Raw genomic sequence first — 27,489 nt, forward strand, 5'->3', positions numbered from 1 at the left:
AACTAGTCCACAATTCATACATTTCATCGCTCCCCAGAGAGATGAGTAGAAGTGAGATGACTAAAATTTTCTTCTAAAAGTGTCAATGTTAGAGAAGACAGGAACAATCAAGATCTTTTTTTCTGCTGCACTAATTCAGAAATCAAACAAGTACTTTTTTATTCAGTATTTTATTTTTTATTATTTCCTATGAAACACTTTCAAAAGTACTGTCAGGTTTGTAATGGTACAGATCTTGAGCAGCGAAGTTGGAGGACAGTTCTTTTAACATGAATCCTACTGTGCCTCTAATTAATGGTTCTAGATAGTGGTTCACAGCATCAGTGAAACAGCACAGTATAATGCCAAGTGCTTAAGGACATGCTATCTCAGAGGACACAAACAAGGCTGCTGCACATGCCTTCAAGTCTCTTCTTGCTGTATTTCCAACACTGAACCAACAGCTCACTGCTCTAATTACACAGTTTTCTACAATAAAGCACTGAACTAGGAAAAATTGATGGCAAAAGTAGGACTTCCCTGCACATGGCCAGAAAAATCACTGAAACTTACTTCCAACTTCCTTTTGGAAATGTTACATATTAAGTCTGATAATTATCTCTTTAAATATATGCAAAGCTATGAAGGAGTGGGAAGAAAACCTACGGATTTAATACTTTAAATAAAATATTTCTTAAATCTATATTCCCTTGACAGGTGATGAGTACCCATGTAAACACTAGTAGTCAAGTAAAGAACTTGAAAGAGGAAAAAACCTTACTAAATCTGATTTTTAAAAAGCAGGCAGAAGGCAGTTAGATCATCAATGCTATCTTACACAGAAGGTCAGGCCCGTAGTTAGGACAAACCATTTTCATTCTCATTTCCAATTAATATTTGCGTATGTGACTGCACCACATGTCACTCGCATTTAAGAAAACCACCTGTTAGCCATTGCACGGGGAAGCACTGCCATATGGAGAGCCGAGATAAGGACTGAGGGAAGTTCTGCAGTCCCATCTCACCTTGAGACAGAAACAAGCATCATGTTACTGATATCAGCTCTGTCCTTTGGGAGCTCCAACCCACTCACGCCCACATGCATTATTCAATCACCTTGGCACCCACAAGAAGGAAAGCCAAACTGAGATTTATGTCCTTCTGCTAGCATTAATCACATTAAAATCTGCCTCCTGGCACAGTTTTGTACCAGTTGAAGGACTGGCCATTGTTTTTTTTGCTCCTTTTAAGAGAAAGAATTCTGTCTGTGCAAAAGTCATTTACAACATACTTAAAGATATTGCCATTCAGATCAACTTATGATTTAATTTGTCTTTCTGAAGGCGTTTTCCCTGAAGTGAGGTGAAGGAAAATTCACTAAGGATTTCCTCTTCCTCATGCAGAAATCTACCTAACAAAGAATGTGCTGAGTTCACCTATCACTACATGAAAGGAAGTGATGCTTGCAATGTTGTTTGCACCTCTAAGCTTTCCACACTTGGGAATTATGTTTTCAGGACAGAACTGAACAAATTACTGTACAAGCAAGTGGGTAATCAAAGACCATCACCATAAACACACAAATCTACAGTGGCTTTGTTCTACTTAGGAGTCAGTGAAAAAGTACTTCCCAGAAACATCTTCCAAAAGAGAAGCCATAGAAAGTATTTTATCTCTTCTATGATATTGCTTATTTTCACCTTGAAGCTTCACAGTGAAGCCAAAATTTCAGACTACTGGCAATTCTAATAAGCCTACTTACATGTATTCCATAAAGCATTACAAAAGATGGTCATCTTTCAGAAAAGGCAGTAGGCGATAGGTTCAATTTTGCTACCCACACAAATAGCCATTAGCCCACAAATTCATGTTTTAAATATATTTTACTTTAAGAAAAAGTAGGTGGCATCCCTTTTAGGTGTCAGAGGAATATAACCAGTGTTTAACGGTTGTATTATACTAGAGGAGAAGCTGTGGATGATGGGTATCTGTCATGTACACAATTTTAGACAATTTTCACATTGGGATCAATTCTCCCTGAACGGGAAAGCACTTAGTCCAGACACGACATGAAGGTCCATCACCTAAACAACTTCCCTCCAGAACTGCATGCCAGTAGGAAAACAAGCACTCTCAGCAATTAATCTACCTAAATGAAAAAGTTTTACAGAGATCTTAAGAATACACATCTTTTCTTCCGAAGTAAAAATATCCACTGGAGGCACAATTCCATCATTTTTCAGAACTGTATATTAAAACCTGGCTGATATCCACGTTTTAAGTTTCAAATCTAACTTCAAGTCAAATTCAACCAGGAGCTGGATTTTGAGTTTGCCAATAAATATATAGTTTTTAAATGGGCTATCAGCTCCAGATAAATAGGAATACTGCAGGCTCCATCAAGGTCCTGGTACTGACTGCTCAGAAAGGACTGCTCCCCCAAAATGTTCCTGCACAAAGAGCTCTGATATCACCTTCACTTCTGTTCAGAACAGTCTCTGGACTGATGAGAGAAATATGAAATACAGCCTGCTTCCCAGGTGACTATTTATATTGCTTCAGATATAAAAGCAGACATCCCTGACAATTCTCTCAACCACAGAGACATCACAGCTCTTCTAACAGAAGCAACTTTCTAGTGTACCAATGCCCTCAGTCCTGAAACACATAAGAAACTCTCCTAACCAATTCTTGCCACTGTAGTGTTGAAACTGGTAAACTCAACCAGTTTTAAACAGCATATGGGTGAGTACAACCATGAGAACTTGCCCTGAAACCCAGCTTATACTTAACAAGGGATGGGAAGGGAGTAAAGCAATATTTTCCCAACTACCTGTACATTAACCTTGTGAGAATTTGCTGAAGTTAAACAGAATGGAACACAGGCAAGAAAAGTCAGAACTTGCCACTCTCATATGAAGAAAAGCCAATGCTCAGTTACTTGTCTTTTAACATAGTCCACAGAATACCCTGGGCAGATGCATTCCTTATTCTTACAAACCAAGATATTTAATCCTAATTAATACTAAATTGCATATACTTGCAACATTACTGGAGTACAAATTTATTCCCTTTTGAATTCTCCTTCAAAATCTGCACATGCTTCTGGAGCACTGAATGACTTCCTTCCATCTCGCCCCGCCAAACAACATGGGAGAGCTCCCCGTCTGCCACAGCCAAGCACCTACCCAAATCTTTCCATAACTGAGTGTTTGTCAAACAGCAGTATATGTATGTTTCAAATAGCGTCACATACTTATTAAACTTCATCAATACAGAACAGGTAGGGAATTCTAACTGTAATCACTGTCACCTTGTATTAATTTCAGTTATGTTTAACTGGCTCAGCAGTGGCTTTTAACTTCAATTAAAACTTCAAACATCTTAAGAGGAGAGCTTTTGATTACAAGATGGAGGGCCATCACTACAAGAGATTGGACAGCAAACTCTGCTGTTTAATGAAGAAGCTGGCTGATACGTCACCTTCAGGCATTAGCACCTGTGAAACAGGTTCAGAAGTCTCCATTATCTGACAGATTTTCATCTCCTATCCTGAGATTTCAGAACCCAAATGACTGAATGAGTATCTTCTTCTGATAATGGAATAATTGTGTAATGCTACACTTTAAAAATATAAATAACAAAAACGTAAGAAACATATGCTAATTATAAAGCCGTTTCCTCATCACCATGACCCTGCCTTCATACATTTGGAGAAAATGAAACCATTCTGTAAGAAAGAAAAAGATGCAATCAGAATGAAGCAAGAAAAAACAACTGATGAGCCAGGTCTCAATATCTGTACTTTTAGAAATTCAGTAAACCGAATTTAGTAAATAGGAACACAGGAGTGTGACAGTGCAAGACATCCCTTGCTCTCCTCTTTTCAGCCTGACTGATCATCAACTTTTCTCAGATGGGTGGTGATCACAGTACTGGTTACTTTCTGGCCCAGGCTAGCAGATCAAGAAACAGGCACCTTGCTCCACAGCTAAGGACTAGATGAGCCAGTGCCAACCTTAGTCACAGCTCTGAGCACTGTGGCTTAAGATTTGGAAGAATTAACATCCAGCTCAAAATCATATTCAGCATCCGACTATGAGTCAGTCATCCTACCCCACAAATAATAAACAGCTCAAGTGCTCTTCAAGCTCTCCTGTATGACGCAGACTGAACAACAGGATGTCTCTCTGAGTAGGGATGCCTTGAGGACACATGCACTGCAGTAACACTACACATCTTGACACTAAGAGACTCTTTGTTGATACAGATCCTCAGTAAATGAGTAACAGCAAGACCCGAAATCCTACATAAGCTTATATCTTAGATTTACTATGTACATGTAATCCCTTAGACATAAACCATTGTCAAGTTTGAAACTAGGGGTGGATTCAGACATATTTAAATCAAGGAGGAATTTAGAAAACAAGAGTCTGCTCTAAACCTTGTGACTCAATGGGAGGGTCTCCTTGAGAAGCCTGGTTAGTCCTATAAATCTTGTTAAACTAGGGTAACTTGTAAGTAAGACAACCTCACAAGATTTGAGATGACAATGAAATTTTGTTAAACCACTATTTTATAACAATAACTATATTGCTGCTTTTCTCTTACAAAGAGAGCTGTACAGCTCCATCCATGATGGGAGTTAAAACAAAAACATGAATTCCAAACAAACAACTATATGAACACTAGCTACAGAACAACCTTGCAAGACCAGTAATTCATGGATCTTTGTAGCCAAAACAGTTATCACAGCATTTCATTTTAAGGATATGCAAGAGTATTCTTAGGCTGCAAGTGCCTTGTTCACTAAGTGAATTATTTTCTCTTATTTCAGAGGGTAGGTAGGAAGTGCACAGTGCAGCCTTTAGACGATATGAAATACTGCACTTCTGTAACTCAAGCAAACCAAGCATTTGATCTGATTTCTCAGTTAGATCACACTCACATGCAAGTGCTAAGAACTTGCAACTCTCAATTTTCTATATTTAATTACAATCTAGCTTTAAATCTAACTAGATTACAAAGGACAAATCACCTGCTTCATGGTGAAGTCCTATGCTATTTTACTGTCAACAGCAGAATGCCTGAATTTTATTTCGAAGAACACAAGTCATAAATAACAAAGTCAATAAGTCAAAAACAATTTAGTTTCTTGTAGTCATAGAAAGCAGTACATACTTTTATTGTTTTAGTTTGAAGTCTCAATCCATTCAGTGTATTGATAGCTTTCTCAGCGTCCTTGGGGTCAACATAGTTCACAAAACCGTAACCCAAGCTCTGTCCTGGTTAAAGAAAGGAAAAAAGTGATCATTAGTATATCTATGCTGTCAAACAGATAACTGGAAGTGTTTTAAAAACCTTACATGCACACACAACAAGTTATACTGAGGAACAGTCACCTGCAACAGTGAAGTTTCAGATGTTCACAACATCTTGTTTTTCCAGTAAGGCTACTATCTTTAACTAGCCTTCTCTTTTCCCATAGATTACCCCTCAGTTCAATGAAGAAATGGCCACAATAATTTTAATGAAAGACTAGAAAAAAAACTATATGAAATACATTCAGTAATTTGTTAGGAACTGTTGGAGACAAAATGTAATGCAAGATTTTTCGAGTTAAAACATCAAAAATCCACTATTCATCTTTTTAATTGAGTACAGAAAGCTTAATGGTAAAATTCTCTAACAATACTTCAAAATAAGGGAATTTCAAAGGCATTTCAGAACCAGAATTTTAGCCAAGAGATCTCTGAAGCTGATTTTTCTACAGATGTTACTCACAAAGAGTACAGCCTCATGGTAGCAAGGGGTTTTAAAAGACCATCTTGTACTTATATTCATATCAATTCATACAAATGACTGGACATCAGTTAAAAATCATTAGAACAAAGATGCCACGTTAACAGTTTCTTCTAGCATCACCAATTCAGATCACAGATGGCAATAGAGAACTTCTCTTATTGAGCCACAGCCCATTTCAATCAGTGTGCTGTGCCTAGCACTTATTAAGCACTCCAGACTTCATCTCTTCAAAATCTCAAAACCAAGCATGTAACATCCTTAACTATGCCTTCAGCATACTTTTTTAAAAGATTTCCTGCACACAAGGACAGCTACAAAAATGTAACACAGCAACAGGACACTATCTACCAAACATACCCTTCATTAGCACAGATTTATTTTTTTTTTAAATACAAAGTCCCACAGCCTTTGAAGATTATTTTAAGAACCTGAAAAAGTTAAATCCAAAAATCTGAACGAACAAGTCAAAGCAATGGGAAGCATCCAATACTGCCCACTTACAGAACATTAGTTTGAGGTGTTACCTGGCAATGTACTGATAAAGGGATAAACAGTATTAGGTAATGCACAAATTCATGGCAAATTCATTTATCACAGGAAAAATCTAAAAGCATCCATGATTTATGAAGTTCTTATATGGTACCTAGATAGCAAAACATACGCAACAAAAATACCTGATGGGCAGAGACAAGAGAGGGTTCAGTCACAAGCCCACCACTGTTGGTAGTGTTTTGTACAAACTACCATAGCGCCAAAAGTTTAACAGACAAACCTCAGTTCAACAGTGCATCCATTTTTCTCCATTTCATCTAAAATAATAAACACAAGAAAAAAATGGCTAGAAGCAGTTGTGAACAGATGACCATAGGTGAAGATCCCAAGTTACTAACAAAAAGAACATCAGTACAGAACTGGACAATGCCCTGAGCAGTCTGCTCTACACAGCCTTGCTCTGAGCAGGCAATTGTTCTTTATGATTTTCATAAGGGTGTTCATTATCAGTGGTTCTGTAACAAACAATATGAAAATCTATGGAAGTATGGTCTGTGCTCATTTATGACTCTATCTAGATAACTCAGCTAAGTTTCTTAACCTAAGTTATTTTTTTCCATGTTAGTTTGATTACAGCAGAGCAATTTCTACACCTGTCACCTCCATCACTCCCACTGTCTGTAGAAACTCTCCCTAGCAATGTTTCAAAAAAAAAAAAAAAAAAGAAAAAGCAAAAGCAACTTCAGTGAATGTCTTACTTCCTAAGACAGAAATGCTGATTTTTTTTTTTTGTTCTTGGTCATGCTCCAGGATGAAACTCCTCTAAGCCACAACTTAGATTTAACTTTCTTACAAAGAAAGCTACTTCATGTAACACACTCCCAATATATTCTTATTTCTAGAATACAGAAGACAAACAGAGGAGTATAAATGATTTCTGCACATAAATTTCATTTTTTTTTACATAAAAAACAGCTAGACCATAGCAAACAAAGACCGTGTTTGAGAAGTCATGGCTGTCATGTCCTCCACAAATGGAAAAAAGGGAAACATTCCCATTTTTAAGAAAAGGGAAAAGAAGATCTGAGAAAACTACAAACCACTGATCCTTATGCCTGTACTTGGGAAGATCATGAGAGAGATTCTCCTGGAAACTGCGTTAAGGCACACAAGGGATGAGCAGATGATCCAGGACAGCCAGCATGACTTCATCAAGGGCAGATCAAGCCTGACAAGTCTTGTGGTCTACTACAGAGGAGCGACTGCACTGGTGGACAAAGGGAGGGCAACTGCTGTCATCCACCTGGATTCCTGCAAGGTCTTTGACAGTCCTGCACCACATCCTTATCTCAAAAATGGAGAGATATAGGTGTAATGGGTAGACTACTCAATGGACAAAGAATTGGCTGAATGGCTGCAGTCAACATTGCTGTTAACCGCACTCTGTCCAGAAGAGAGCTGCTGATGATTGGTTTCCCCCAGGGGTCTGTCTTGGGACCAGCATTCTTCAACATCTTGATCAATGACATCAACAGTAGGATACAGTGTACCCTCTGCAAGTATGCTGATGACACCACTGAGTGGTGCAGCAGCCACAACAGAAGGAAGGGATGTCATCCAGGGGGACATGGACAGGATTGAAAAGCAGGCACATAAGAACATAATGACATTCAACAAGGCCAAGTGCAAGCTGCTGCACTTGGGCCAGCGCAATCAGATGTGTACAGACAGATTAACTTACCGACAGTAGCCCTGTAAAGAAAGACAGTAGCCTTGTAAAGAACCAGCCCTGTAAAGGGCTGATGGACAAAAAGCTGGACATAATCAGAAGCATGCTCATGAAGTCTGGAAGGCCAATAGTATGCTGGGCTGCATCAAGAGTGGAGTGGGAGCAGGGAGTGGGAATCACCTCCCTCTGCTCTGCTCTTGTGAGGTTTCATCTCTAGTACTGAATCCAGGCCTGGGACCCCCAGCATAAGAAAGATGTGTAGCTATTGGAGAAGGTGCAAAAAAGGACCACAAAAGATTATCAGAGGGTTGGAGAACCTCTCCTATGATGGAAGGCTGAGTCTTAGTTGGGCTTGTTCAGCCTGGAAAATAGAAGGCTCCAGGGACCATTTCAGCTTTCCAGTTTCTTTTTTTTTTTTTTTTTTTTTTTTTTTTTTTTTTTTTTACACAATATGGTAGCAATATGACAAGGGAGGGAGGGGGAAAAATTGTTTCAAACTAAAATAGGGGAGATTCAGGCTATATTAGAGAGATACTACTTAGAGGGCAGTGAAGCATTGGAAAAGACTGTCCAAAAGAACTGTGAATGTCACAGCAATTCTTAACAATTCTGTGTCAAAGAAACACAGAAGAAGGCCATGAGAAGATGAAGTTTGGCTAGCAACAAGCAATACAAAGCTGGAAGTTGAACCTCATCTCTTCCAGGGCTGCTGTTTGCTTCCCCTCATTTCGTTAAGGGAAAATGCATAAGGGGTTTTTTAGTTTGTATACCAGTGGCTGAGTTCTAGAAAATCATTCCACACAAACCAGTAGAAGTATTAATTCAAACAATCAACAGGTTTCCCAATTAATGCAAAGTATGTCCAAAATCTGCTGGTTGTTTTCCCTCTTTTTTGAAAATAAAAGTTGAGTTAGAAAGATAAGGATTTAGAAATTCAATTAAGTGTTTCACCGCCACAAAAAACTTACATTCTAAACTTGGCTAGCGCTAATGGTGTCTGTAAAAAGCCTACAAGAAATCCAATCTGACTACACATTTCAGATGGAGGAAGAACAGCACATCTACTGCACACATTTCACTCTTTCCTTAACATGGAATTAGCTAGCAAGTATAATACAGTTTCCTCATTCTGTGCAGAGAAGTCTTTTCTTTAACACTCAAACTTCTTGCTTTCAAAACAAACTATTGAGAAACTAGACACTTAGGCTATCCACCAGATAAAATATTTAGAAAAGGAACTTCAACATTCTGTAATTAAAATCACTAATTTCTGTTGCCAGAAGCTGAAGATAAAACCAAATAGCTTTGGACTTTTCCATCTGTGACCCTTCTACATCAGCTTACTTCATACATCAAAATAGAAGTCAACTGCAAATCATCTCACATTTGTTTCCAAGTCTAATAAGAAGTTTGAAGTACATTTGTTGAAGTCCACAAGTGGGTGAGAGATGAAACAGTAAATCTACAGTTCTCCCTAAGTTAAATAATCCTTGGACTTAAACACAAATCAAAAAGCATCTCTAGCTGCCACTTTAGAATAGGGTCATCTGCATCTAGATCTTAACCTCAGAAGTGTTTCTTCCCAGTTTGTGCATAATGGCACTGCCAGCAATTGAAGAAAAGCCACCAATGCTTTTTGAGGCTATCCTGTTTCTTATTATGAGTTACTAATTCTCCTACAAAGGAAAAATAATACCTTCAAGGAGGTTACTTTGCCCATTTCTGCAAATGTGTAACACTTGATATGCTACATGCTCAACTGCATCAAATGAGCTTCTTCACCTCAACAGTTCTTGTGGTTATTTCACAGCTTAGTAAGATTTAAAAATATGTTTCTGTATGCTTTGTACTAGATCTTATGCTCTGGATGAGACACAGAAATAGTATAAATGGTAATCTGGGGTGTAGACTAAAACTAGCTAAAAGCTAAGTAAAAATCACTTGCAATAGGAAAAGTCAAAGTGGAGAGATGATTAGAAGGAAAAATCTGATAGAACATTTCTAGAAACAAGGCTTACCAGCGATCTTTAAAAGTAGTACCAAAAAAACATAGAAAAAAAACAACACAGGAATGGGCAGCAAAGCTGTGCAGAACTTTACTTCTTTACCTTCAAAGAAACAGAACAGGTGTGGAACTGACTCCTGTGGACCTTGTCACTGCTCACCATACAAGGTAATCACCACCACGAATTACTAAAACCCTGTAATCACAATCACACTATTACAGCATCACAGCAGTGCTTATAAACAGGAAGATAAACTATTTTAGATTGTAGATCTCTCTGTAACCTCTCCTGAAGAAGTTTTTGGTTATTTTCAGCAACTTCAACAACTCTATGGAGACTGCTTATATCACAGTCCTGTTCACAAGAACAAAACGTTATAATCAAAGACCGTGATGAGGATGCTTAGGATATTTTTCTGGAGAGAAGGAATGACAAGATGACTGAGCAACTTAACTGGCTGCTTAGCGAAATGCAAGTCTAGTCTTCCCCCAGATTTTGATTTGTTATTGCACATCACTATACAGCACCACGTATTTCCTTGAAGCACAAGTACATACAATATCTAAAAGAGCTTACTTCTGGATTACTGAACCCTTAAAATCCACTACAAGTTACCTCATTTCACTTGGCCACAGTTAACTACTTGTGCAAAGTTTTCTCATGAGTCTTGGGAAGAATAGACAAGGTTCCCTCATTACTATTCAAGTTTCTCATAATGATTTAAGTAAGAAATAGGAGGTGACATGAAAGACAAAATAAGCCCTAGTGCTGTCCAAGTATTACCTAGAAAAATGCTCATGCTCAGCTGTACTCAACTGCATGAAACACCTAATGCATCTTGAGGTAAACCCCAGTTTAAGGTTAAAAGACATTAGCTAGCATGATTTGTCTCAGAATTTGCTTTAGGTAGGGCAATTAGGAGCATACAGCCAAGGACAACACCAGAGCAATCCCTCTCTGCTCACTCCTTCCTGTCAAGTCTCACTTTAGGTCCACTATCACCGTGTATACAGCTAATCTCCAAACCTGACGTCACTTTTTTCTTGTACCTCCTCTTATAGGCTCTCATTTGTACATGCATGTCCTTCTGACTTGCTATCAATTTAGAAAACATTCTAACTATAAGATGAAGCAGAGTTTGTTTAGATTCAAATAAAGCACTCTCATTCTAAACGTGGAGGTATCTTCTTGCTAATCATCATCTGCTGATCAACAGTTTTAGCTCTGGTTGTGATCATCTGCCCAAGGCAACAGCATCTCCCAAGACCATCTATAAATCACCTCTCTCAGTAGTTTGACTCAAACCATTTGTACTGCTTCATCCAAGTCTTCTGTTTCTTATTTCTCAACAGTAATTTTGTGTACACAAGAGCAAAGGAAAACTGAAAGACATACAAAATTATTAATCTCCATCAAGTCTAGTCCCTTTTTTCTAAAAAACTTGCATTAAAGTTCACCTATGTTAGAGTTGTGCAACCAGCTACACCAGGACATTCAGCCCAACCACAGCAGGACAGCAATGAAGACACTTTTTATAGCCTCTCCTAGGAACTGGACTGCTGACAATAAGAAAAAGTACCTTTTTTCTTTTTTTTGGGAAATAGCAGCATCCACAGTTAATGCATTTTCTTCTGAAACTTCACCAGAACTTCCACATAATAGCTACATTTCTTCTTGCTGTGTTTCCACAGAAGCACAGAAAGGAAAAGAGCCCCCAGATCAGTCAACCTTCTCAATAAACAATTTTATTTTTTTTTAACTGCAACAACTGTACTTAGAAAATCGACGCAAGCAAATGCAACAAAAGAAAATCTTCCTATGGAGACAGATGTCTGCATAACTCCTTCCTTTTGCAGTAGGCAAAAGATCACAGTATTTTATAATGTAAGTTTAAGACAGCAGAAAAAATGTTTCTCTTCCGTTTCAGCCCAAGAGCTACCACTTAGTTCCAGGAAGAACATACTTCTGAACCCTGTAGGCAGCTCAGAACAATTAAGAAATACTATTTCAGACAAGTGCCAAAAGCAGCTTCTTCAACAGCTCTTTACTCAATGCTGCTGGACTGGAGATACAGTAAGAGAGAGCTCAGCCATCTGAACTATGTAGTCCTGTTAACAAGTCTGCCTGAAAGTGCTCAAGTGTCAATTACAGTCTGTTATATCCTAAGAGACAAGCTTGAAACACTGACAAGGCTGAGCTTTAATAGATGCTAAGTGAGCCATTTTTAAAGCTACTTCTAAAATGTAGTTATGGCTGTATGATTCAGAAGCCCTCAAGAGGTCACAGAAACAAACTGAACTCAAGTGCTGCATTTTCAATTGTTAGCATTATTTTAACATTCATATAAAAGGATGTATACTGCGTGACTGTGGTTGGAGAGCAGATGATTAGCTTGGTGGTTAGATTTCATGACTAATTAAAACATCCTGGTGAATTATAAGGTGTTACTTTGTCATGCTCTCTGTGCTCTCAGGAGATAAAGAGACTTAACAAAAATGCAAAAAAGATGCCTCTGAATCTTGGCACACCCACCACACGAGGGAGTCCTTGGCTGCGTTGTTTCAGAGCTACCAAGCAGCAAACCTCTTTCCCAGCCTCTCTGTGACACTGCCAGAGCATCCAAGCTCATCCTGCTAAGTTTTAAACATTTATCAGTACAGTCTACAAACCAAGAAAAATAGGTAATTGAAAATTTCAGGCAATCTCTTTTTCCACCAAAAAATAATCTGAGTTTAAAGCGTTCAATAACAAATACTGCAAGCATCTGAACTCCCAAAGCCTTCTCAGTATGGACTTTTCTTCTTATAAGCTGTAATTTGAGTCCTGTGAAATTCATTGGTTTTAGGTGAAAGTAGAGTTAGTTTTAAAAGTTCCACCTCTCCTACATTTCACTTAACAAGCAACATATGAACTATCTCCACAAATTTCAATAGCTGTTAGAATGTAAGAAGAACTAAAACTATAATTCAATTTGAGATGAAAATAACTAATTCTTTTTAAATAAAACCTAAGTAGAATATTTATGCTTGATTAATAATTCACCTGAAAAATCCACTAAGCTTGAAAAACTTAATATTCTAATACGAAAGTTTACAGAACACAGTCATACTCTAGAAAATTAAGAAATTCAAGTAATAGCAAATACCTTCATGCATTTACCTTCCATACGGAATAAAAAAAAAGGTAAGGCAGGCTTTAAAAAAAAAACTAGGATTTCAGTAGGATGATTTTCCAGAAATCTCAAGACCATTTTTACTTAGGCTAAGAAGTTCAATTGTGAAATATTGTAGTACAGGAACTTAACCATTAAGAACACAAATATCACAGAAAATACTGAATAACATTACATATTATTTGCATCAGTATTTGACATGTTAGAACATGTTACTGAAGCTAAGTAAAGCCTAGGAGCTGAAATTTTCAACAAAAAATACTCAAGAATTCTGACTGGGAGCTCTTCTTTTTTTTACATAACTGAACTTCAGCAATGTAAGTTACACCTTCAGCGCTTCACTCCTTCAAGACATCAAATTATCTGCTTGCTATCAGGACTGCTTATTTTCTAGTGAATATCATATTTATGCCAAAACTCACAGATGTTCATTTTACGCCAAAGACTCTTAACTAAGAATAACTTAGCTTAAATCCATGTTTTTTTCTTGTGTACAAAGCTAAGCAGTCAAGATCCCCTGAAGTCAATATTCTATCCTTTTAAATAGTATCAAGTCACTTGACTTAACATTGGACATGATGAAAGACAGAAGAAAGCCTGATGCTGTAAACACTGGTATAAGAACACTATCAGAAGAAACATCAAGGACAACATTAAAGTCTATATAGAAAGGCTCTTGTTTTCTTGGACCTGCACCATTTTAGACATATTCCAGAAGTTCAGTGCAGTGGAAATGCTGCATTACCTGACTGACATGCCAAAGCACAAGTAGTGCAATTGTTCATGCAAATACCATGTGAAGATCAACCTAAAAACTGTTGCTAGTCATAGCAAACAATGTCTTGAAGGCAAACCAAAGGGGCCACAGGAAAGATCAGTGAGCAGGACATACAGCTACAAGTCCAACTTCACGAGCGTAAGTTTGATGAAAAGTTTCAGGTACGGGAGCATGAAATAGTCCAACTGAGTTGTCTTGATTTGCAGTTGAAGTCATCAGAATGCTCCACAATACACTAGGCTAATCCTCCTGAGTGACAAGGCCACAGAGCACTGTGTGCCTCAACAATGGTATCACCCAGCTGCTACCTAGCTGCTTCACTTCAAAAGTTACTGCATCACCACAGTCAAAGGAGCAGTTTAAGCCACTGAGATCACCAGCATTATCGTGACACTGAATAAGGCTAGGGAGAGCACACTGATGATGATGCAAGTCACTCAGCCATAATACTGTAACTAAAGTTGTACTTCTCTACTGAGAAGAACTAACAAAGTACTGAATACCAGCACTACTGTCCTCTCACCATTTTCCTTCGATATGAATCACTGTACAAGTTTCACAGTCCTTTCAAGTTAGTATTAAAGTTTGAACTGTGTTTTATAACCAGCTTCTGCAACATGCCACTAAGCAATTCCTAATTTAATAGGAATTTGTACTTGTAGATGGATTGTATTTACTGAACACTCACAGATCTTACCACTGAGTTGGCAAGCTATGCAGCTATCAAGAAAACACTTGTAACCTGTGATCATTATTAGATTTCTGGTTTTGATACGATGCCACCTCTTTCTCAGACATCTGGACCCTCAGTTATTGCTCTGAATTAAAAAAAAAGTCAGAATGAATTACTGATTATCAAATACTGATCAACACACTTGACAGTTTATTCTGCCATACGGTAAGACAACTACGTCTAATTAAACAGCTATCGCCAGAGCTTTAAGTTAACAGACTTTTCAGGAACAGATGCAGAAGTTTCACTATAGCCAGGTTCAACTCTTATCCTCTTGGCCTTACATCCCGCACAGTTTTTCCAAATGTGAAGAAGGCTGTTATTCAACACAAGCTACTATTCCTAGAGACTTTGTTGTTTGTTGATGTCATACTCAAACACAAGTTCAGCTCTGGTCCTTCCCACCACAGCAGGCAGAGAAAGTCACAGGTAGAAAAAAACCTTATCAAATAAGCACAATAAGTCAGAATGGACAGTAATTAAGGCTTACAAGCAGATACATTACGTTCAAATAGGAAATCTTGACCCAGAACAGTTCCAAGTAGGGACAAGTAGAAGCTCCTTATTATGTTAAGGTGAAAATGTACCAGGTAGCTTGTTAAATTAATTAGCTTTTCAAAAGATAGTTTCACTCTGTTATTCTGCTTTTATTAACACTGTACGCTGGCTACTTCAGTAGGTAATGGAACAACCATGAACCTGCAAAATTTCTGGCTGCATCATGTTGGTAACAGACAAATACTCTCTACTGATACTAGGACCATATAATCCACATTATATCCTTTCAGACAAAGGGATTCAGGGCGAGCATGACATTAACACTGGTGCCCAAATTGAGCTAGAGTTCACTGAAAAACATCACAACTGCTATAAATACTTGGCACTAATTTCACAGCACAGCTACCCTGGAAGGCTGTGCTGGCCTATGAAAATTTCAAACTATTCAGGGTCTCTTAATAGATAAGTCTGCACAGGAATTAATATTTGTTCCAGTTTGTCTAGAATCAGTAGAAAATAGCACTATCTACAAGCAGCTAAGGAAGAGTGAACAACCAGTGATAAGACATGTAACAGGCAGCTAGTATGCAGCCGGGGGGGGAAGAAGAGCTCTGCCCCTGCCAGAAGCACACAAGAATGTCTCATGTCACTATAAAGGGACACAATTTCCAAGACCCCATACTTTCATGGGTTTCTTGTACATTATTGCAATCTCTGACAAGAGTGAGTTTAAATTTGCTTACAGAGAAGCATAAAGAAAGCATGTATCGCATTTATCCCAATCATAAAAAGCAACTGCTGAATGGAACAGTTTTATGAAGGTGATATAAACAAAAACACTGTCAATCCTGCAAAGCAGTGAAAAGTGAAGTCAAAGCATGAAGAATAAAATGTTACTAAGTAATTTAAGTTAAACAAGTTACTTCATCTGCAAGTATGAGTTACTTTCGGGAATGCATGCTATGCAATAAATCATGTGGTTCATAATGGAAAAGCACAGTTTATGCCATTAAGTTATTTCCAGTTAACATTGAACAACAAGTATGCCGAATCAGAGTAAAATCACCCATAATACACTACACTGACAAGCTTAAAACAAGTATCCATTAGTATTGCTCACATGGCTTGTCTGAAAGCTTCTACGGGATTATTCCTACACTTCAAACAATAGGGCAGTACTTCAACCACCAGCTAAGTAGACCAATTTTTCTGTGCTTGTGGGAAGAACATGCAACAGCAAAGTTTAAAATGATTACTCCTGTACTTCTGCTCCTACACACTGGGTCCCCAGGCCTCAGAGTCCACAATCTAATAGTAAAGCTTAAAATACAAACTTACATTAAAATTTAAAAGCTAATACTAAGAACAGCTCTCCTTTCTCATCCACCAAAACCAAAGAAAAAGAAAAAGAAATCCAGTGCTTCACAGTTATGTAAGAAACTAAGAAGAAAAAGAAACTTCAGAAAGAAACTAAGTCATCATATATAAATTGGTCTGCAATCCCATTTGTTTTCCATTTGTGCTTTAGTCACTGTCTGTTCTAGACGTCCTGCTTGCAAAATATTTTGCCGTGCAATACCTTCTGTCTATATCCCTGTTCTAATCAGTTATTGTTAGGCTGTCAGCAACTGCCAAGAACCACCGCCTCCAAGTCAGCACACCACAAAACTGCAGCAACCTTCATCTGGCTTTTCCTCTACCTGCCAAACTAGTCACCCACTTTGAGCACACTCAAAACCCTGCAGAAACACGTAGCAGGTTAGACTCTCAACACCATACACACTGGGAGTGAAGGCCGAGAAGGCAAAAAAGTGGGGAGTTATAGAAAAACAGCAAGCAACTTTTGGGAAGTGGCGAAGTAGTAGCCATCTCTTCTTGTGATGCTCCCTGTATGAGCTATTAGCACCAGAATGCAAACACCAGGAATTTCAGCTATTCAGTCTTACCATTCTCAATTTTTTTTCCCAGGGAGATTTTTATTTTTGTGACAGGGATATCTGAAATTTCCTATCCTGTGAACGAACTAAGCCATTCCATAGGAACACCATAGTATTATTCTTCTCTTACTTCCCTCTGAGACATGAAGACAAGAGAAAAGAACTTGCTTAGTTTGTTGCCTATCTCATCTTCACAGAGTACTTCAAGAAGGCAACATTTGTGGAGTCTTAGACTAAAAGTAACTATGACTATTTTCTTCCCATTCTCCCATAATGTTAGTTTACAGGTCCAAGAACTAGTCAAGCATTAAGGTAAGAGAAAGATTTACGGCTAGAAAGCAAGCTAACACTTCAAAATGGTGACAAGACTCAAATTACCAGACCAGGTTCAAGTGAACCAAGAGACTACCTTGAAACAAAGAGCTGATGTGTGGGGAAACTAGAGTTCTACAGTAGCAGTGACCAGAAAGGTTTCCAATAGAACAGCTCCATTCTTCCCCAGAAACCCATGTGAACTACAGTTTTTTCACAGATGCAATACAACAAAAGATAGAGGTTAGCAAGTTCCGCAGGTTCTAGCGATTAGAGCCAAGCAGCCAGTCAGACAGGGCACTTCCTACTGCTCACATGGAAGACACAAGATCTTTGTACTTATTACAGAAGGACTGCAGTACCAGTCAAGCAACCACGTGACTTAACACTCACTAAGAGATCAATGTTTCATCCATGCTCTGCTGATAGCGGGCTCACCTTAAAGAAAACCCTTCATCTCACAGAATCTAACACTTGCTTGGGCACATTACAATGCAGCACTGTGACAAGATATCTCCTCTTGGACACTGTACAACCAGAGAGCACTGAACAAGCAGATGTTGAGTTAAATTTCTCATAACATCCTAGTAACTGTATACGAGTGAATTATGAACAATGTGACAAGAAATAATACTGCAGATGACACCTAACTTGAAAGCTCAACTTTTGATGGTGATGCATCCAATTTGCAACTTTGATCATAACATATCCAATTCCTTTTATGTTTTCCATTTTCAGTTGTGATCAGCCCAGAATCCTTCAAATTTATTACTACAGCTCTTCAACAACAACAAAAAAAATTAAAAAAATGCACAAGATTTTAGTATTAGGAATTGTTTCCATACAAACATTAACTGCAATCATACTGATGTTTTCTAGATACAATTTTTTAGAACTATAGTTCTAGGCATCTGCTGAACTATATGCTGCATTTGTTATCTGTACTATCTATAACCAAATGGTAATGAGACAACACTAGGAAATCAGTCTGCAGAGAGCAGAATGAAATATGTTTAGCACTGACCCACAAAGCATGTGATCCTGCATGAAAAAAACTCACCAGAAAACTACAGACATTTACTGGACGTGAGGCAAGTGAAAAAGAGGATTTAAAAGATCGGGCTTTTGTGAACTTGATAACAGGGCAGCTGGATTGAATAATAATGGTCAATAATAACCTGCAAAAACTGTTTGTCATTGTCTTTAGAAAGCAGAAAGCTTGTCAGCAGAAAAGTGATGCAGGAAAATAACTTAAGGAGGGGAACACCTGGTTCCTTCTAGCAAATGGAACAGTCAATTAACCAGGCTTAATTTCAACAATGCAAGTCAACAGCTGTGAGTTACTGCTCCAGACTACATGCATCCTACCTCAGCTTCCAGGCAATACAGGCTGGTATATTACACCATAAACGTAAGGTCAGTATACACACATTATTAGTAGCTTAAACATGATATTTTGAAAGAGGGTGAGAAAAACAGACTTGTCAACAAGAGATTTCTTTAGAGAAAAGCATGTGAATTCTATAAGCCCATGATTATTACAATAAGAACACTACACATGCTTTGGAGACAAGAAAACTAGGAAATTCTTCCTGATTTATGACATTGACTTCAACCATTCGTATGCCTGAAACTGAATTCCAGAATTTTTATTGTAGGTTACTACTCTTTGGCAAAAGACTAAAAAGTAAAGGTCTGAAATCAGATATTCTACCCTGAAGCAAAACCTAAAAATTTATTTTCCACACAACCATACACTGCAGTAAAGACAGGGGACATTAAAATTGATTGTTTTGTTAAAATACCACATTTGTTGTGATTTTTCATCTACATTCAAGTTTCAGAAAAGGAAGTGTAGTATAGCAAACTAAATTTTTTTTAACTTCAGTGTTTATTTTAAATGGCAGCTACTACTTTACCTTGCATTTCCTCAGCAACTGCTGAATCAGTCTGTCTTGAGGGAGCAGATATTCTTAACTTTGATAGCACTTTTAGCTTTTTTTAATCATTTAATGTTACATGCTGCACTTAAAAATGAAGAACTTTAAACAGTTACTAAAAACAGGCAGTAAGAATTCAATCATATCGCTTTGTTGAGACAGTGGTCTCTGTACAACTGCAGAAAATGTGGCAGTCTTACATTAAGTATGTATATACAACAGCTGCTGTGAAAAAAGTGTCTCCTATTTTATGATGTTGGCACATCAGTGGTGGATGCTGGTGGTATGGCACTAAAGGTTCAACCTTCCCACTCACAACCTGTTACATTTTATTGCTGTGCAATAGTTAACAGAAAGAGGGGCAGTCTGATAGAACACTATCTGCCACAGAAGAGCGGATAAAGTAAAGGTATGGGACTGAATTTCTTCATGTGGAACAAATGGTACCCACTATCATTTGTTGATGCTTGCTGAACACTTACGGAGACCAACCAGTGGATGTGAGCACAGTGAAGAGAGGTGGGTAGTGTGCTTCAGCAGTGGGAATAATGGGTCAACTCCAGTGCTGCAGATTCCTTTAAAAGCATGGCATGCAGGCTACTGCTCATCACTGATGAAAATACATAGCTAATGGTAGTGACTACTCTGAAAAATAATGTCTGGTACCTGAGAATTTGCTCTATCAAACAACATTATTGTACTCATCTGCTGTAGTTCCCATGGAAATAAATGGGAGGTATTATTTTTGGAGAACTTACAAACATCCACATTAGCCAAAAGGGATCTGCAAGTTAACAATGATCCCTAAATATTTGGGCACAGTAATTCACTCCAGACTGATTCTTTCATCAGCAAGCTAAGTGTCTCATTTGTCAAATGGTGTCTTGTTAACAGTAGTCCCTACATGGAGACTTCATAATCTTTGGTAATATCACATTTTAATTTCTTTACTTACAGAAAAACAGGTAAATAGATTAGTTGCCAGGTGGTTTAACTCTTGTTCGGAACACTCTACATGCTTGCTAACATGACAACACCAACATTTCACAGCAGTAAAGAATGGTGACCCAGCATACCAAATTGTGCGTGTGAACTGCATGCTTGAATATGATGAGCAGCAAACTTCTGCATGCCAGCTTTCTCCTTCACAATCAAAACCTCTAGATAAAATGGAATACAGAGCAAACTTCATAGTTCATTGCTGTATTAAAATATACTAGCAGATCACAGCAGGGAGGTATGTTTGAGACACTGATATTATATGCCAATGCATAGAGAGATTAGCATTTCTTGTTTTCTTTGTTAGTTAACGATTCATTGCTGTGGAAAGCTGTGGTAACTGTGTTTGTATTGCTTATCCATTTATACAGTACAAAATTTCTTAGTATTCCTATACTAGAGTTGTCTTATTCGCTTGGAAAACAGATCTCAGTTCCAACACGCAATGTGTCAAGTCTCACTTCCCAAGCAGAGTATGCATCCAATACTGATGTGGACCAACCCACATTAGACAGCTGAAGGAAGATCAATGTTTTGCTCCTTTATCAATTCTCATCTGCTGTTCAGTTTGTATGAAAATATATTTAGATTTCTATACTCACAAACTTCTCATCAACTTAAGGTATTCACCAAGTATTTAGCACTCATGGCAGCTCATTTATGATCAACTGCTTAAATACAAGAATTAGAGTAATTCTGAAATCCATGAGAAGACTCTTCCTAACGATCTCTGATCTGAATTTAAGAAACAAATGGAAAATTCTCTCTAAGCATTCTGTATAAAATCTGAAGATGAATGAGAACAGATCTCAAAGCAGTGTTCTCAACCAAGCATCCACTAACACAAGATTATCTTACTATACTGCTTAAATCAGAAGTATTGCTTCCTATGCAAGTCAGAAATACAATTTCTCATCTGTAACAAACAACTTCTGGAACATGACTAACGTCACATTCTTGCTCACAGCTAAATATATGCTTCAAAGCAAAGGAGCTGCCCTTAGATAAAGGCAAATATATCTTTCTCCGAACAGATCCAAACAAGACTGTCATCAGCTAATTTAGTCCCCAACTACAGATTACATTTAAATTAAAGATCCTTCTTAGATACCACTTTGCACTATACAGGAGGCATCAGGTTTTCAAACAAGACCTGCAATTAAGTTTTCCTGTTCTATTCCCAGGCAAGGAGTCATCTGACAGTAAGTAGCAACACTGAGCTTCTAGCACAGTAAGCATCAAAACCATCGCTTGAGAAAGGATAATTTGCACATCCACCAGTAAGACCCAAAGGCTCATTTCTGTCAGCCTGCAGCAGCCTCACAATTGGGACAAGCAATAATCCCTAAGCAACTTTAATGAAGAATGCTAAATGTGAACTCCCAATTGCAAGATGGATACACAGCTTGAAAGGCCATCCCATAAAAAGGTGAAGTACCATCTATATCCTTCTACTTTTAGAAGAAGTAGTCAGGAAATTAAGAAAAGGAACTTTTTGTTCAGAGGAACTGAAGTCAGTACCTACAGAGAAGATCAGTTTGTTTTAGCACCAATCAGCCTTTAGCTGAAGATGGAAACGTGTGTCATCAGCTCCAGTTTCTTTGATATCCCAAGGACTTCCGGTGATCACCACAGTGAAGAGACTGGCGCATGATTTGGTAGCAAAGTCAAATAAGTATGACTGAAAGTAATTTCTGTAGCTTAACCCATAATGCTAGAGCATGAATCTCCAATTTAATAATTACGCTACACTGTCTTAAGAGCAAGTCATCTGCTATGGATTAGTGCTGAGATCCAAAGTGTAGAAAAACTATCGTAATTCAAATGCACAAAATCTAGCTAGACTATCTAGCAAGAAAGCAAGTGCAGGGCTCTGAGCAGCCTCTCAGCTTGATCCATTTTGTGCCACAGAATAGTACCTGCCTTAGGAAGGCTCAATTGTCAAATACTGACTGAAAAGAATCACCACGAGTTCAAAGCCTAGTGAATTCACCAACATGTATCCAAGTGAATTCACCAATATGGATCCATTCTGGCAGTCTTTTAAGAGCCAGGCTCTTCAGGAAGGACTGCCTTCTTCTGTGGGAAACTTGCTTCCAAATTTGTATGTATATAAGGTATGTGTAACATAGTCAGCAGAAAAAAACATGACTGTGAAAAAACAAAATTCCAGTTTTGCCATCTTCAAGATACAACACATCTCTAGGCCAAGAACACCTATTTCAAGAAAGTGAGGTTTGAGAATTTACCTTATAACAAAGAAGTGTATCTCATCAACAAACCATCTATGGTTAAGTACACTGTGGCATTACCTACATTCATGAGTAGCCAAAGCCAAGAACACACCTTTATATTCACAACTTATTCTCACACCATGCACAACTAAAACTTTTTGGACCCTGTTACAAGTGTTATCTCCAATGTGTAATGAGTAATTACAAAAAGCAGTCTCAAAAAGCAATGGGAGTTATTTAGAAATAATGTAAGTGCCATACCAATGTTTTCACTCACTGCATGTTAGCAGAATATGATGACTGGAGATTAAAGTATTTTGTGATATCCAAAGTCCTTAGCTACAGCCAGTCTTCAGTACTGTCTGAACAGCACAATAGACAAAATATAGGAGAACTTCAGCTTAGTCCACTCCACCTACACTTCTATTTGCCAGGGATGAGTGAACTAAACACTAGGGAGTATTCACATCCATTTCATGGCCTTTTTTTTTTTTGCTTTTTAATGTTTTAATAGAATTATATTATTACATTACATTATTTTACATGGCCCAAGACAAATTCCTTTTTCTGCACCCTGACAAGGCAAAAAGTTGTCCGCTGTTGGATTGCTGCTTAAGTATCACCTTTCCACCAGTGACACAGCAGCGCCCATACCAATGGGGGAAAAGCTGGAGAACTTCTATATTGCTAAAAGAGGAAATATACAATAAGGACAAGAAGAAAGCATGTCATTTATCCAAAGACAAGTCCTAGAGTCAGCGTCAGAACTGCCAGGTTTTAGCCTCAGTCATAAGTCATGTATGCATTTGGGGAACACAGCTCCAACCACATCCTAGGTATCAACACGCACACGCAGAGAAATGATTGAAGCTACATACAACCTTTATCACCTAAAGCCTTTTCCTAACACTGCTGCCCTGGGAACACTCAGTCACAAGAAAATCTACGCCATGTGGGGGAAATGCTAAATTCTGCCACTATCTTCCAGTAGAGATGGTTTCAATCTCCCAAACCAAGTAAGGAGTAGCTTTAAGCAGAATATATTCAAGAGCTGCATCTAAGAAGTTCAGTTATGTTTTCGAAAGCAAGGTACTGGACAGCTCTGCAAAAAAAAAAAAAAGCCAGGAAATAGAGTGCCAAAGTCAATGTTTTTGAACAAAAATAATGAAATGTCAACATAAACTGTACAATGTTTTTTAATTTGACAGAGCTTGGAGTTCACAAATGGAAATGAGACAAACTGAACATTGCCAATGATCCTTTCATTTGGTTATTAAAGTGCAGGCATCCATCTGGTAGTTCTTTCAAAATTAAACAACTGGTCTAAATGCATGCACTCTGAGCACCAGCTGTTGGTAAAATGAAGTACTAATCGACAGCATCACTCTGCACTTTATACTTACATATTCTAAAACTGCACATGTCAATTCAAGAGCATACCCTAAAGAATCTGGTTTAAATGCTGCAACACAAAAGCTAAATTAGTCCACTCTTCTCCCAAGGTAGAAGGTTAAATCTCTACATCTTTTTAGCAGCTATAGCTACTAGGCACAGCTCTAATAACAGAGCTGAATAATTATATAAGGCTTACTTCAGTTCTTGTCAGCTGTCCTATCACAGAATGGTTTGGGCTGGAAGGGATCTTTAAGATCACCTAGTTCCAACCCCCTGCTATAGGCAGGGACACTTTCCTCTAGACCATGTTGCTCACAGCCCCATATAGCCTGGCATTGAAAGCAGCCAGAGAATGGATATTCACAACCTCTTTGAGCAACATGTTCCAGTGCCTCACCACTCTCACTGCAAAGAATTTCCAGTATCTAGTCTCAATCTACTCTCTTCCAGTTTAAAGCCATTATCCAAAAACTTCCTTCCGAAGAATCAGAAAGTACAGAAGATTTTAAAGCAATTATAGTACTCTCATACAAAATTGGATGAAATACAAGCATTTATTTTTTCTGTTTGGAATCTAGATGATAGACTAGATCCTTCAGACCAACAATGTCTGCATTGGTTTTCCTAAATTTATTCCGTAAATGAACAGAATTGCAAGACTCATCTGAGCACAGACTATAGGAAGTGAAAGATGAAACCAACATACCTGTTATTTTGTCCCTGACAAGCTTGCAAGACTCTATCTCACCAATGCTGCCAAACAAACTCTTCAGCTCTTCTTGTGTCATGCTCTGTGGAAGGTAGTTGACTATCAGATTAGTCTTGCTGTCTTCTGCGTTTCCAGAATCAATCGGTGAAGAGCAATTGTTTATTGTGTTTGAACCATGGGCTGTGTTATTGCAAGTTGGTCCATTAGACAGTTGTGTTTCCATGGCAGCAATTACCTGCTAAAAATATAGAAAATAAGAAACATCAAAATTCATATTTTACACTCTTATGGAGAATCCAGACAAGAATCTAAAAGAACCGCTACTATGCAAAAGTGGGACTGTCACAGCCAGATAATGTTTCCACATGCAAAAGCACTACTGAAGATTTTTAAGTGTTGCCCTGGTTAACAATTTCAAACTTATAGGCAAATTAAGTCATCATTAAAATCCTCAAGATGTACATCTAACACCAAAAACTTAGTCCCCTCCTCCAATTCATTTAGGGCATCATAGACTTCCTAGTACAGAAATAACTAAGAACTCTCCTTTTTCAAGAGCCATCGATGCTACCAACTTGCAAGTGACAAGTGAGGTACATAGTCCTTAATGTATTTGTTTGTTTTTTTAAAATTATTTGGAAGTGTTATTTTCCAGATAGGTGGGTATATAACTGTATATTGACCCTAAGTCTAAGAGCACTAGAAAGATTAATAATTTAAAAGGAAATATCTAGACATATAAATGAATGTGCTGAAATGGAAAACATACTCTTCCTTCATAACTTCTATCTAGATCATTCTTCTGCCACCACAGGCTGGAAGTAGGTTTCCAAATCTGTTTTGATTAAATTAACAACGTGGTATTCTCACTACTCCTTTCCTCTGTCCCCTAAAAAACAGCTGTTTGATACTTTAACTCAACCTACTTTTAGGTATCAAACAAGTGAGCAATTGCTACTTCAGAAACTCTGTGTACCACCTCAAAGTGACTAGCTGCTATGATAGGCAGAAATGATCCACAGGTACAAAGACTTTCTGCCTCTCTGACAATCATCCACTATTAACAGTTGGTAAAGAACATGTTTTTTCTAAATGGCTGTCTAATAAACAAGCCTTAGGTACCCTACTGAGGACAACTGTCAATGGAAAATTCTATTGAAGTTATCTGTTAACAGATCATTTAACAAAGAAGCAACACTTGTGACATTTCACTGAAAATTCAGTAATTACTGAAATCCAATATAATACTAAGATCTCTAGGAGGAGTTCTCACACAGGAAAATGTTTTGTAAAGTTGTAGAGTAGCATCAGGTTGGAATTTGTTCTAACTCCCCTCTAAGCAGTACATCCAATCAGTGCATACCTAAAGACCTGGTTAGGTCAGGGAAGGCAAATCTTAGTTTTGTCAAAGTATCAAAGGAGATTAAGAGTGTCTGAATGAAGTTCAGACATTCTCAGGAAGATATTTCTGTTTTGCATACAAGCATATTTTCCAAGAAGTTACTTCAGCACAGAGAAAGAAAAGGAAGATCCATGTATTCAGAACATTTAACGTAGAAACCCGTTCTGTTTTCTGAGGGGCTACCACTGGATCAGAAGCACTTTATTCCCTCATGATTAACCACCAGGGAGGGGGCAAACTACTACTGGTACTGTGAGGAAAAGTCTGCTGAAGAACATAGATGATCCAAAGATCAACTGTTTTTCCAGAACTCTGGTGTATTTAGCAGAGCTGATAGCCACCAGTGCTTTCTTTTTATACCATAACTATGGCTGCTTCTTTTCTCACCCTCCAATCAAATTTTAAGTGTACACTAACCAAAAATTAGCAAGGACAAGAAGCCCTCACTTAATTGCACATTTATTTTCACGTTCAGGTGGCAAAAATGCTATCTTAAGCCGACATTCAAATGAACAGCTGCAGTAGCCTGTGTGTGCTGAAATTACAGCATTTCCCAGCTATAGAACCATCTGCTCTGATGGAAGTGATACTAATGTTTTACAATTAATGCATATTCCATTGATAGGTTGGATACAACTGTTCATAAAACACAAGCCACATCTTCAGAAGTTACTAAGTATTTTCTATCCAAATAGACCCAAAATAAAATTAAATTTTTTAACAATTTATTAGAATAAAATTTTTAAACACACTTTACAAATAGTAATCATAAATACATAGCATACAGGTTTTTAAAGTTACTGCAACTTAGTATTCAGACCATACCAAAACAATGTTAATGTAATACTACACTCTTCAATTATCCACCAGATATTTTGAATTATCACTAAAATCTCATTAGAAGAAAGGCAAGCCACTGCAGTATAATTTCTACAGGAGACCATATAACAGGTAAGTTATCATGGTACACCAGTGTACTCCAGACCCTGACAGACTAGAGACACAGCCTACAGCCTAGAATGAAACACAGAACAGCGTTAGCGTTCCGAATGAGATTGGAGTTTGGTATGGCCTCAGCACTATTAACACGTAAAAAATGTAGCCTACAGAATTTAAGAAAAATCCCACAGACCCCGGTCCAAGGCTCTGCTGCCCACGAACCACTTCTAAGCAGAGAAGCCACATCACACAGTCTGACTGCCATGTTAGTTTGGAGTTGCCGTCTGCAATATGGACACAAAAGGACTGTGTTAGATTAGCAAGATAATAAAACAAATCAGTTTGTACAAATTTACAGTAATTGCATTTATATTCCCAGCACGTCCACGCAGTGTGGCTTAATTGAATTTGAGGCAATTCCAATCTAATC

The 27,489-nt window shown here is 37.9% G+C and overlaps 1 protein-coding gene across 16 annotated transcripts in view; it reads right to left on the reverse strand.

The window, feature by feature from the left end:
• The window catches only part of ELAVL2 (ELAV like RNA binding protein 2), an 89,593-nt gene that overhangs the window by 23,027 nt on the left and 39,077 nt on the right, over positions 1–27,489 (reverse strand). For 10 of the 16 annotated variants that reach the window (XM_085213400.1, XM_085213399.1, XM_085213406.1 and 7 more), the window contains 3 exons: positions 27,253–27,343; positions 24,716–24,956; positions 5,161–5,264 (listed from right to left, as the gene is read on the reverse strand). In XM_085213400.1, coding sequence (XP_085069526.1) covers positions 5,161–5,264; positions 24,716–24,956; positions 27,253–27,343 — 436 coding nt within the window. The remainder of the gene's footprint in view (positions 1–5,160; positions 5,265–24,715; positions 24,957–27,252; positions 27,344–27,489) is intronic. The other 6 variants (XM_085213411.1, XM_085213416.1, XM_085213412.1 and 3 more) reach the window with 3 other exon arrangements.

The sequence above is a fragment of the Meleagris gallopavo genome, chromosome Z (assembly GCF_905368555.1).
Source record: "Meleagris gallopavo chromosome Z, MGAL_WU_HG_1.1, whole genome shotgun sequence".
NCBI lineage: Eukaryota > Metazoa > Chordata > Aves > Galliformes > Phasianidae > Meleagris > Meleagris gallopavo.